The following is a 13473-nucleotide window of genomic DNA, read 5'->3' as shown; positions in this document are numbered from 1 at the left end:
TGAGGGCCTCGATTGGGGTCCTTCATTTCTGTATTTTCTTAAGTTTCAGCTGTAATCTTTAATGTCGATACATTTCAATAGTTTAAATGATATGAAATACAAAAATGGACATATTATAAAAATGCATTTTTTAAATTTATTACATGAATGTAAATTGATGCTTTAAAGTTAATGAACTGTCAAGAAATTGTCATATACATTTTTATTTACTTTTCAAACAAAAGTTGAATGATTCAAATCCTGTAAGAATGATGTACCAATTATCAGCAACCAATCTTTAAAGTATATATGGAATTTAACCATTAAAATGAACAAAACTTTTAGCGGTTTGCCGTAAAGACTAATAATATAAGAATGAGTATGGAATAAATTTATCTGATTTCTACAACTTCTTCTATAATCCATCCTTGTGTGGTTAGACGAAAATTTGTCTAAAAATTAATTTCAGCCAACATTTTAATGGAAATCATAAAAAAGTTATATTCATTAAAGGACTATTTACCCCTGATAAAAACTAACATGTCAACGGGTACAATGCACGATATTGGTTGTCTACTACTAGATTACAAAGTCCATATAAAAATATCTGTTAAAATTTTGCTTAGTTTCCTTTGTTACTATTCTGACATCGGGCTTCTTTTAAACTGAGTTTTACTGTGCGTACCTTCGGCTGTTGTCTGCTTTTTGGTCGGGTTGTTGTCTCCTTGACATATTCCCCATTTCCATTCTCAATTTTAATGTATCATATCCTAGACAGAACATCTGTTACTATTTTTAAGTACTATATTTATGTTCAAGTGAGTAATTTGTAAACAGAAGCATTATTAGCGTGTGTTTTTAAATTGTTATTCGAATCATATTGTCATTAATATAGTCATGTGTAAGAGAAGACCGAAGACCCCAATTTAGTTCTGTCTACTAATTAATCAAGATCAGTTTTCCCTAGGCTATATTCAATTGTATATGATTATCTGCTACACAATTTGCTTGCTTGAGAACTTTGGATAAACTTCTGTTTTATTATTGTCCACCACACTGTAGGTTATGCTATTTTCATATTGTTATTTGTATTTTTAATATGTACCGACAGTTTCTTTATGATCTCTTTCAGAGTTTAAAGTAATTGTCTGCAAACACCTGATTTTGATTATCTTACATTGTGTCAGTTTTCACGCATTTTAGCCAGTTAAATACGTTTGATAATTGTCCAATCCCATTTGTGTGCAAGTATTTGGCCTGTATCGCCCCTCTTAAATTTCTAATTTTTGCTTTCTAAAGTGTCCTCTTTTTCAATTTAATTTTTCTATGGAACGTCATTTGTGTCATAAATTTTGGTTAATAATTTTTTAACAATGTAATGAAAATCGTATTATTGAGAACATATATGTTTGTAATAGTACTTACGATTCCGTTGTCGTCGGAAATGATAAATTTTAAGTAATATACCTAGTTACGATTAAGGCTCTTATCACAATGTGCCCCGTGAATGTCTAAACAGTTGTGTAATTCCCGCTGTCTTGTTCTTATTTGATTTTTATGAGAATATAAAGAACGATTAAATATTTTAACCTCAGGGTAATAAACACAGCATTGCATAATTATGAACTTTACATTTCTATGTAGCAACATTCCAGAAGCGCCTGCATACGCAGTATATATCTCCCAATTGATACGGGCTTGTATTTCCTATCATGATTTCCTTGATAGAGGGTTGTTGTTTACAAGGAAGCTTTTTAACAAAGAGTTCCAAATGGTGAAGCTAAAATCATCCCTTCGTAAAGTTTACGGATGCCATATTGATTTGGTTGACCGTTATGGAATATCCGTTTAACATATGATAGCGGATATGTTTCTAATGTCGTAACTACAATCCCGTCCCCTTTTAACGAATGTGACCCACCGAATAGGACTTGTTAGCGGGTTTGCACTAACATGGGCAGCACAACGGGTGCCACTTGTGGGGCAGGATCTGCTTACCCTCCCGGTGCATCTGAGATCACCCCCAGTTTTTATTGGGGTTCTTGTATTTAGTCTTTAGTTTTATATGTTGTGTTTTGTGTTTTATGGTTTGTCTGGTTGTCTGTTTCTTTTTTAGCCATGGCGTTGTCAGTTCATTTTCGATTTATGACTGGTATCTTTCGCCCCTCTTTTATTATAGTCATTGTTCTGATTAATCGGTGTTTATGTAGTATTCTTTTCTTTTAGCAAAATAATTTCCACAATATTCTCTTGTGAATCATTAAAAAGTCCATCGTACAAAATTTTGTGAAAAGAGCTACATAACCATTGGTGTATACAAACTTGAGATGATAGATGAAAACCACCCTTTAATATTATGGAGATGGCAGATGTGGATAAAGTTTGATATTTCACAGATGATCATTTTCAATTGACGTTACGACAATTCTCGATTGTGACATCCCCCTAATCAGACTTATCGGCAAATGTTTTCTTACCATGCGTAACACGACGGATGCTATTAAGGGAACATGGTTTGTTTGTCCTTCCACAGCACCTGAAACCTCCCTCAGGAAGTTCCAGACTGAGTATTGAATAACAATTGCACATTATTTACCTATGTTTTCCTGCTTACAGGTGTTGCAAATAATGTATTGTAATAAATAAATTGTTTTGTATTGCATGACAAACACCTACTTGACTGACTAAGCGGTATGAGTTTTGCTCATTGTTGGAGGGCGTAAGAAGGCCTATATTTGTCAACTTAGATTTCATTAGTCTCTGGTGGAGAGTTTTCTCATTGGCAATCATAATACTTCACATTTTAAATTGAGATCATTTTACTATAAAATGTTCATTTTTCATATACCTTTCTAACAATATCTATTTAAAAAAACAATATGAATTTCGGTCATTAAATATGTGTTGATGTAATATTTGGATTGATGCATACACTAACATGAGAGAATTTTTAAAAAGGATTAAATGATACAAACATCCCTAGAGTATATTTCTCTGTTGTATGTCTTGCTTTGTGACGATCTCTAACGGTCTAATTATCTATCTTAGTTTCCGATTATTCATTTTCTTCTTTGTGTTTCATCTTGTTTAAACATATGGAATATAATATCGTAAAAAGTGCACCAATCTTACAAACCTCAGCTAAAATGACGACTGCCATAAACACAAAGAACGGTATGCTGTACATTTTTAATCTACCTTCAACTACAGAATCACATCCCTACAATATATTTTGGTTTTTAATTTATTTATCTTTTATGTGCCATTATTCAAATTTTCAAATTCTAAGTAAAAAATTAAATCAATATGATACCATATTGTTTGAATTTCTTTCTTTTTTTTTTAATAAAAATAAAAACTTTTGAAATCATTTTCTTGTTATAATTATTCATGAGTTTGTATTAAACATGTTTTGTGCTATACAAATGCCCATTGAAACAATGGAACGAGTTATGCCGAGTCACTTATCAATTTACATTTTTTTTTCATATTTTATCTATGCTTCTTTTTCTTAGGCAACGAATTCTTAGATCGGTGCTTTGTTTCGATCTAAATGTTTTTGTCATTTGTATCGATTCGATTAATCAAATCATATTTTACAGCGTGTTTTTCAGGTGTGATGTAACGGTGCTGTCCCAAGTTTATGGCGGATCGACAAATCGCAAACATGTTAAATCTCGCCACTTCTATATGTGCTTCTCTTAAGTCATTCCAATGTAATTGAGTGTTGTTTTTGGTTGCTGTCTATCGAATTTTGTGTTTCTTTATTGTTTTTGTACATACACTTTGGCATTGTTTTTTTTCGATTGAATTGTTTTGCTGACTATATGATATTGGTTTTGATCGTTGTTAAAGGACTTGCGGTAACCTACAATTTCTTACATCTACTTCATTGGGTCTTTTTTTGGAAAATGTATCATTGGCATTCATACCACATAGTCTTGATTTTAATCAAATGAATGTGTAAATTGTTGACTACTTGGATATTTACATAAAGCAGGTCTTTTTTTAAATTCTTTATATAATTTGAAGAGGATATATATAAACTAGTATTCCTAAAATAGATTAATCAGTTCCGTTGATGTTAAAACGGCCTTTAAGAACATAGGTCAATGCGGAAAAATGTCTTTTTCGAATTACTCGCTTTCGTTAGGTTTGTTTTTCCAACCTTTTGTTTGTATTAATCTTTCTACTTTATACAACAGGCAAAGGTTTGAATTATGTCCCATCATCAGTTTGAACGCTTTAAAATGAGATAATACGCTTCCTTTCAGTGAGACAACGATTAACAGTATCATAACGCAGAAGTTAAATGGTCTAAATGTCGGTGTAACAAAAAAATATTATCGATAACTTCAATCGTATTTACATCGAGTAAGATGTTGGACGTCAAATCCAAAATCGAATCAATATTTGAAAACAATTCAAACAATACCATTGATTTAGGAAACTTCAAAATTTAATACAAGTTTGCTCTACCGGCTCAATAGTAAGATTTAAGTATTCTGGGAAAACCTAGAAGCTTTACCAAGGCAACTACAGATAAGACGATTTTATTTAAACTGTAACATAACTCGTACCTGACTATGGTAATAACCGTTAAATAGATTATATGTACAGTCCGTGTCAGATATACTGGTATATGGATACACTTCTGTCTGAGATTTACAACACTGCACTGGAATACGTTGGGAGGTCGAATCACGCCGGTACATATACCAATCCGATGAGGTAAATGAGTCCGGCATGTAAGTCCCAACACCACAGCATTCAGCCTAAATACATTAATATATATATTACTGTTAGATCAATGAAAGTATTAAAAAAACGAAGGACAAAATATAATATCTACGGCTACAGAGTATATGAAAACCTTTTTTCGAAAATGCATAAGAAATTGAAGATCTTCGTACATCATTACACCACCTCTTCAAACAAAAATAAAACAGAAAAATACAACGTCTTCTGAATTTTAAAGACTGTTAGCCTCTCCCAGTGACAGTTTATGTACTTATACATCCTTGGTTTGCAAATCTTAATCTTTCGGGTTGATCGGTCATCGATGAAGGTAAATGATGAAAAGTATTTTGAACACAACAAATTTACATTATTTTCATTGTCTAGGAGTGAGTATATTCCACTGCTGTTGTATTGTTATTCCCTGTTGTATCATCTGTTCAGTAATCTTTCTAGAATGTCTGTAAACAGCTTACTGTAACACCACTTTCCAAGGTTAGGGGATGATTGAGATCCCGCTAACATGTTTAACGTATATGTGCCTGTCCGAAGTCAGGAGTCTGTAATTCAGTGGTTGTCGTTTGTTGCTGTGTTACATATATGTTTTTTGTTAATTTTTTGGTACATAAATCAAACCGTTAGTTTTCTCGTTTGAATTGTTATACATTTGTGATTTCGGGGCCTTGTATAACTGACTATGCGGTACGGGCTTGGCTCATTGTTGAAGGTTATACGTTGGCCTATAGCTGTTAATTCTGTGTCATTTTGTATTTCGTTGAGATTTTTAGGTGGGGTTCGTGTTGCATATTCTTTAGTTTTCTATGTTGTGTTTTGTGTACTATTGTTTGTCTGTTTGTCTTTTTTTCCTTTTTAGTCATGGCGTTGTCAGGTCATTTTCGATTTATGAGTTTAAATGTCCCTCTGGTATCTTTTACCCATCTTTTGTCTCATTAGCAGTCTTCGTTTTTATAAGTTTGTATTCAGAAACATATGATTAAACTCTCTTAGGCAAACACTGTACACTGTGATAGATTTAACATCCTTTTTGGGGGTCCTATGTCCTTTCACGTGTATGTCGTCCTTATTATTACTTCTTTATTTTGATGATCAAGACTGGTACCTCGGGTACAGAAGGATCTATAACCCGGAAATGATTACATCGGGTGCAATGCTGCTTAGAATTTAGTTTAGTATGTAGTATTATGTAGACTGCCTTTTTCGTCCGACTCTGTTAGTTTCTCTTCTACTAATAAATATAAGATGTCTCTTCGAATCGATATCTTCCTTCTCTTCATTTTTATAGTGAGCCGGTGTATTTGGAATTCTGTTGTATTACCTGCTTCGCACATGAGACATACAATCAATACGCCGTTTTAGAATCGAATGCAATTTTGATTATTCGATTTTGTGTACCCCAAAATGAAAACCACATCCTGTTAAATAATGAATTTCAATTGTTTTGGTATTTGTTAGCCTATCATAGCGTTTTGATGTATTTTCATGAATATATTGCCCAGATTGCATTTGATTCTAAAACGGCAAATTGAAAAACTTTCTTAGTCTGAGGAACTAATCTATAAAACCTTCACTGTTTGTACCAATACACTGCAATTACCTGGACCTGTATCTTAAACAGTTTTATACTATAGAAAACGTTGTTGTCTAAAAGCAATGTGTCTGTACCACTGCTGTGCAATGGTTAAGTCATTCTAAATCATATCAATTTATCGGTATAGCAGTTATCTTACTAATGGCCCGAGAACACAGTTATTTCGTAGTGCATTTCTTTTAGACAATAAATTCAAATTAAAAAAATCGCACCTGCTCTATTTCAAAAAGATTTTTACAGTGTAGTGTACTACTATTGGGACAAATAATATCAAAATTATAGACACTTCTACCAGCTAAAACTCAAACAATTTACAATTCTGTGTTAAGGGGGTCTAAAATTCAGTTTGACAGCTTCAGACGTACTAATTTTGACCTTTTTTAACTGGACCAAATCACTACTTAACATAAAGATTCAGCACCCAAATTTTTTAAACATGTAATTTCATCCCCTTACTTAATATTTCATGCATTTAATATCAAGAAATAAATTGGAAAAGTGTAACAAAAAAAATGCAAGTTATACACTGTTCACACTAGGGACTATATTCGTAGACAACGAAAACCAAAGGACGATAACTGTGTCCTTGGACCTAATAGGACAGAAAAACGTGACCAATCTTAATAAAACTTTGCATGACCTAAGCTTATGGAATTATAAGATAGTTGGCCAAGTTTCATGGTCATAGGACATATATTATAGAAACTACGGTCATTTTAGTATTGACAATTGGATGTTTATTTTTGACGTTTAAATCAAATATTTTCAACTGTCAAGATTTTGGCCTAAAAAATTTAAATGTTGCAAAAATTTGCTTTTTAAATGCTCTTGAATATTATATATTAAGTATTAAAAGCATCTGAACATTCATTTTATTTATCAGATTTATTACAAGTATTCCAAAGTCAGATTTCTATGAGCCTATGCCTGAAAATAGAGATTTTCGAATTAAGGGAAGCCTTACATTAACATGCATTTTTTTCAACCAATTTGAAGTTTTTGAAGTTTTTTAACCATAGATTATTCTTCCATATATATTAAATGTACTTTAAATGTAGAGAAAAGTTACAAAAAGCATACCACATGAATTTAAAAAATTGAAAACAACACGTTTAATAATTTCCTGCGTACGAAGCGCTTTTCTGGATTTACCTTCATCAGGAACGCTCAAAATGGTCTTAGGCCATGTAATACTGAGAATTATTTAGAGTCGATTTAGGCCGTAGCCAATATTTACATATAAAAATGCACACAGAAGCTATAAGAAATGAAAATTTGTGACTTTTTGCTCATTTCTCTGCTAAGGTGTCATGATACAAGAAGTCTAATTGCAAAAGGACTCTTGTATTTAACTTTTTTGCAGACAGTATGGTCTGATGACCAGTTTTTTCACTTTTCAATGGAAAACTTGCATGTAGTTTTAGTCTCAATTGGCATATACTTGGACCACTTACTATCCTAAAGAAGAAAATTATGGTAGCATATGAAATAAATAAGGTGTACTGATCATTGTAAAGTGCTTTTTTTACAGATTTAGTGAAATATTTGTGATGGACTACAGATTTTATGTACAAAGCTCTTCACATTTCACATACATCAAACAGGCCGTTTAACCAGGGCCATAAATACATTCGTAGTGCATTTCTTTTAGACAATAAATTCAAATTAAAAAAATCGCACCTGCTCTATCTCAAAAAGGTTTTTACAGTGTAGTGTACTACAATTGGGACAAATAATATCAAAATTATAGAAACTTCTACCAGCTTTAACTCAAAATATTGACAATTCTGTGTTAAGGGGGTCTAAAATTCAGTTTGACAGCTTCAGACGTACTCATTTTTGACCTTTTTTAACTGGACCAAATCACTACTTAACATAAAGATTCAGCACCCAAATTTTTTAAACATATAATTTCATCCCCTTACTTAATATTTCATGAATTAAATATCAAAAAATAAATTGGGAAAGTGTATAAAAAAAAATGCAAGTTATACACTGTTCACACTAGGGACTATATTCGTAGACAACGAAAACCAAAGGACGATAACTGTGTCCTTGGACCTAATATCTTTACCAGTTTATATTAAAAAAAATCGTCAATGAAGCCACATTTTAATTTTGTACACAAAACGGACTTTTCGTCAATATTACACCTATCATTTGCGCTTGACTCAAACAGTATGATTAATCAATCAAAAACTGATCAGAAGAGCGTTATTTACAGAAAATTCCATAAAGTTGTGACTATAATCTGTATGATTAATCTATGCTAGGGGTCGAAAAACAGTGATTCAAATGATCGTTAAAATTTATAAACAATCAATTTAAATATTTCTTTCAATGATAGTGGACATTAACACAAACGTGTCGACTATCTCCATATTCTGAGAAATTTACAACTTGGTTTTTAAGGTTTTTGGGGGGTTATTGCTTACAAATATTTTATTATTTGTCTTCCTAATTGTTTGGTCATAATGATCGATGCAGGCTATACCGCGTTTCGTATCAAACGAATGATATACGTTTATACACACACGTACCTTTACAAATAATGTATTCCAAGATAATGATGTTTCACGGTGATGGTGGCCTGATGCATGAGAATACATATAGCTATATTGACTGGTTAACTCCGTTCTCATTTTTCCCTCTAAATCTGAATCTACCTGCAAAACAAAATATAAATAAGCATTAATATATATTGTATATAGTGATGCCCTCAATCATTAATGTAGATATGAAACCTTTCAATTGTTAGTATTCGTATCTTATACAACCCTCACATGATAGCGTTGAAATAAAAACATTGTTGTTGAAATAGTTCAGGTTCCTGTTTTATGCAGTCTGACTCAACTTACACTCGTAAATCTATTTTAAACTGAAACTTTCATTTGAATTTCAAAAGCTCTCAAAATACTGAACATCACATCCAGTAGTTTGGCCAATGCTCAGACATATTCACAGTGGTAAACTCAGTAAAGAACTGATTAGAAACTCTGAACAAGACTTGGTGTTTTCAGGTTCAGCTTTTTCGGTCGTTGTTAAGATCGAAATCACATTTTCAAAACTACACTTCTTTACTAGTGACAGGTTGCATGAACTTACATTGGAGTTCTAATGATACTTTTTTGGCACAGTACAGCTAACAACAGATAGACAAATTCAGACAACAGTTATTTGCCGATGTTCAAAACTCATGCATACGATATAAAGTCAAAGAAAAACAGCTAATAGAGGGATTCTCATGAAAATAAAAATGAGCGAGACCAGGTGTGTCTCCTCTATGCATGCATCACCAGACATTTGAATCCGCACTCAGGCAAACGATCTCGATCGGGAATAGGGACTTATCAGTAAAATGACATATTAGAAATTTTGTGGTAGATCTAAGACAGCAAAAATCTGTGAGTTGCGGCACATTTATACTTTATCCATTAACCATGTCGCAGTGATGACCGTGCAACTTATATAGTGTCGATTTCAGTCGTTCTTCCTCATAACTCTGTTAGAAAAGTGTTTGTGTAAAGAGCAACTCTTTCTTATAGTATCCGTATAGTGTAAACATAAAAAGCGTAACGTTAGAATTAAGATATTTAAACGGATTCTTTTGGTCAGAAGATAAAGTACAGGCAATAATTTGAAAGTTGAAATTATAACATTTGTCATAGATTCAAGTTAGAAGTTTTCAATCTGTTTCTATATCGAAAAAACTTTTTAAATATGAAAGGGGTTCTTCTAGTGTCTGCATAATCCTTATTCACAAATTTACTGGAATATATGAGATGCAAACCTCTACTTAAAAGTGGGTGTTATTGAGTGACAGGACTACATCAATATATCTTAAAATGAGATTTTAAACATTTGTGTCTGCCATGTTTTTTTCTGTTTCTTAATGAGGCGATTTTGTATGAGTTCTGCTGATAATGATTACAAAAACAGGCACGTCATTAGATGCACTTTTAGCACCGATGTTAATGGTGCGTCATTGTAAAGAGTTACAAAATACCTGTTTGTATTGGAACATAATTGTACACTTTTCAGTAAAAAAATTATCAAAAGGATAAACAGTAGGATAACAAGGAAAGCAAGAGGTATTGTTCAATAAAAGTTTGATGTATATTACATCAATTACACCACCTGACATGTTAAGCCTGGCATCGGTAATTGTTATTTTTAAAACATGGCAACCTACCAGAGCCCTTTTCTGCTTTACAAGGGTATACCTATGATGCTCTATTATGGTGATATTTGCCATTATACTTCCGTTTCTATGAGAGAGCTTTACTGATTGTTTAAACATACTAAAACGTACGGATTGCTGAAACTTATTAAGAATGTGTAAGAAAAAGTATTTGATTTTCTCAAAAAGGATCACTTTAAAAAAATTTATCAAATATCATATAAACATGTAGCCGTACTGTTTTGAACATCAAAATACCTGCAATTAAATATAACGAAAAGCTGTTTCTGTCCAGAAATAATATAATTATATTCTAATGTATTTACTAAAATTGACTTAAAATGAGGATTGGAATGGGGTTCCAATATGTTTACATTATTAGGAATAAACTTTTCTGTTAATTTGCATGAAATGGAATTGCTGAACTATGGTCCAAGAATTAAAGAAATTGAAAATATAATACAAATTTGGTCTAAACATAATAAACACTCTCGAGAACGACATATATCCATAAACAATCTTTATAATACACAAAGACCAATTATTACAAATAATATAAGAATATTTTTTTTTATCAAAAAAAGGTTCGAAAGATATGTATAACGTTTTATGAGAAAAAAAATACTAAACCTAAATGTTAATACAAATGGTCCTTAACACTACGCAAAAATTTTGATTGGAAAACCGTGCATAATATGTCTTTTTACTCCACAAAAAGCTCAAAACTACAATGATTATAGTACAGAATAATACACAGAATTTTGGGCACAACTACATTTTATTTAGAATGAAAATAAAATAAAGAGATAAATGTACTTTCTGCAATGAAGTTATTGAAGATATTGAACATATATTTTGGACTAGCTATAAAATAGTAGATCTGTGGATAAGACTTGGTGACTGGATTTATAACCAAACACTAATAGATATTCCGTTTAACATGGATATAATCTTTTCCGGAAATTTATGAAAAATGATAAAATAAAATATTTAATAATACTATCATCGAACTAGAGATAAAGGATACAACAGATACAGTTAAGTCTGCCTCATATCTTGACTTACATCTTGAAATTGACAATAAGGGTAGGTTGAAAACAAAACTTAGCGACAAACGAGATGATTTCAGCTTCCCAATTGTGAACTTTCCATTTCTATGTAACAACATTCCAGCAGCGCCTGCATAAGGAGTATATATCTCCCAATCGATACGATATTCCCGCGCTTGTATTTCCTATCATGATTTCCTTGATAGATGGTTGGTGCTCACAAGGAAGCTATTAAACCAAGAGTTCTAAATGATGAAGTTGAAATCATCCCTTCGTAAATTTTACGGACGCCATCACGAGTTTGTTGACCGTATGGAATAACAGTTTCGCAGATGATATTGGATATGTTTCTTACGTCGTAACTACAATCCCCTTTCCTTTTCATGAATGTGACCTACCGAATTAGACAATTTTTATCAAATTTGTAATAACATGAGCAACACGATGGGTGCCACATGTGGAGCAGAATCTTCTTACCCTTCCGGAGCACCTAAGATCACCCCCAGTTTTTGGTGGGGTTCGTGTTACTAAGACAGTCTTAAGTTTTCTATGTTGTTTTTTGTGTACTATTATTTGTCTATTTGTCTTTCTCATTTTTAGCCATGGCGTTGTCAGTTTATTTTCGATTTATGACTTTGACTGTTCCTCCATCTTTCGACCCTCTTTTATCAAAATTCTTTGTCTAAAGAACAAAACTTTGTGAAAAATCAATTAAATTTTGTAGGGCTGAAAAATTATCTAAAAGATAATATAATACTAGAAAAGAATATATTTTTTAAAACAAAGCCTCCTCAAATTGCCCATCTCTACTGGAACCCCTGACTCCCATGACTAGAATAATTTACACTTAAACAATTTGGCATTACCGTATGTAATGTTACTGTGTATATCGCTTTAGCCTTTTCCATACCACCAAATGTGTTTTGTATAGTATATTGATTTACGGTTGTTTTTTTTGTTTTTTTGCTTTTGTAATTTATTTCTTTATTATTTTCTCTTCTCTCCATTCTTTCTCTCGGAAATACAATTCTTTCTTTATTGAACAATAGGGAAATAATGGATACATAATTATAAAGCGTATATATTTCATAATCTAGAAAACTAACAATTACTTACTGTTTTCTATCTAAATATACAATATTATATATTTCTAAAAAGGCCTAGGTAATGTACCGGTACTTTCTGTATCCAATTAAAAAATATATGTATAATTAAAAAAAAATGACTTACACTCGAGATAAATTTCCCCCATAAACCTATCTGTGCTATACTCGCAACCAAAATAACACTCCACAATCCAGCACTCTGAAATGATATTTAAACCTGATCTTAGACTAGACTTTTATTGGTTCGTACATTTTAAATAAACAAAAACCAAATTCAGTATATGGCTTTGGTGGAAAAAATCAATTGATCATCCATACAGCCATATAGACATAATTTTATTGCAATTGACGATTGAACGTTTTGTCTGATATTTGTTTTGTTATGCAGTTTTTGTCTCGACAAATGCCACTTTATATCTAAAATAATCTTTATATTTAGTACAAAAAGTCTCTCAAATTTACAAGGTTAATTTTAAAAGGAAAAGACTTTCAAACAAACAAAAATTAGATATCGTCACCCAATGAAACCAATAAAAAACACCGTCATATTCCTGACTTTGTACAGGCATTTTCCAAAGATAATGGAAAACTCTAAACATTTGTAAGGTCTTGCATCGCGAACCGGTTTTATTTTTAATTAATATGGTTTCTTAGTGTATAAGTTACTCTGGGTAATTTACTAACTCATTGACTGAGCTAATCCGAAACGTCTTTTCTGTTAGTTTGTGTATTAATAAAATGTTTGCCTTCTTCGTTATATGTACAAGTACTACTGCAAACCGTAATACATCCTGCTCGAAATTTTCTCCTCGT

General features: G+C 31.9%; 1 protein-coding gene across 1 annotated transcript in view; it reads right to left on the bottom strand.

Moving 5' to 3' along the window:
• Positions 1-13473, bottom strand: part of LOC127706050 (uncharacterized) — a 41342-nt gene that overhangs the window by 1021 nt on the left and 26848 nt on the right. The window contains exons 16-19 of the mRNA XM_052210458.1: positions 12785-12859; positions 8866-8991; positions 4560-4754; positions 3116-3199 (exon numbers count right to left, since the gene is read on the bottom strand). Of these exons, the coding sequence (XP_052066418.1) occupies positions 3116-3199; positions 4560-4754; positions 8866-8991; positions 12785-12859 (480 nt within the window). The remainder of the gene's footprint in view (positions 1-3115; positions 3200-4559; positions 4755-8865; positions 8992-12784; positions 12860-13473) is intronic.

This window comes from Mytilus californianus, unplaced genomic scaffold, assembly GCF_021869535.1.
Source record: "Mytilus californianus isolate M0D057914Y unplaced genomic scaffold, xbMytCali1.0.p SCAF_6, whole genome shotgun sequence".
Classification (NCBI taxonomy): Eukaryota; Metazoa; Mollusca; class Bivalvia; order Mytilida; family Mytilidae; genus Mytilus; species Mytilus californianus.
Note: the sequence above shows the minus strand (reverse complement) of the source record. Positions and strands in the feature narration are given on the sequence as shown.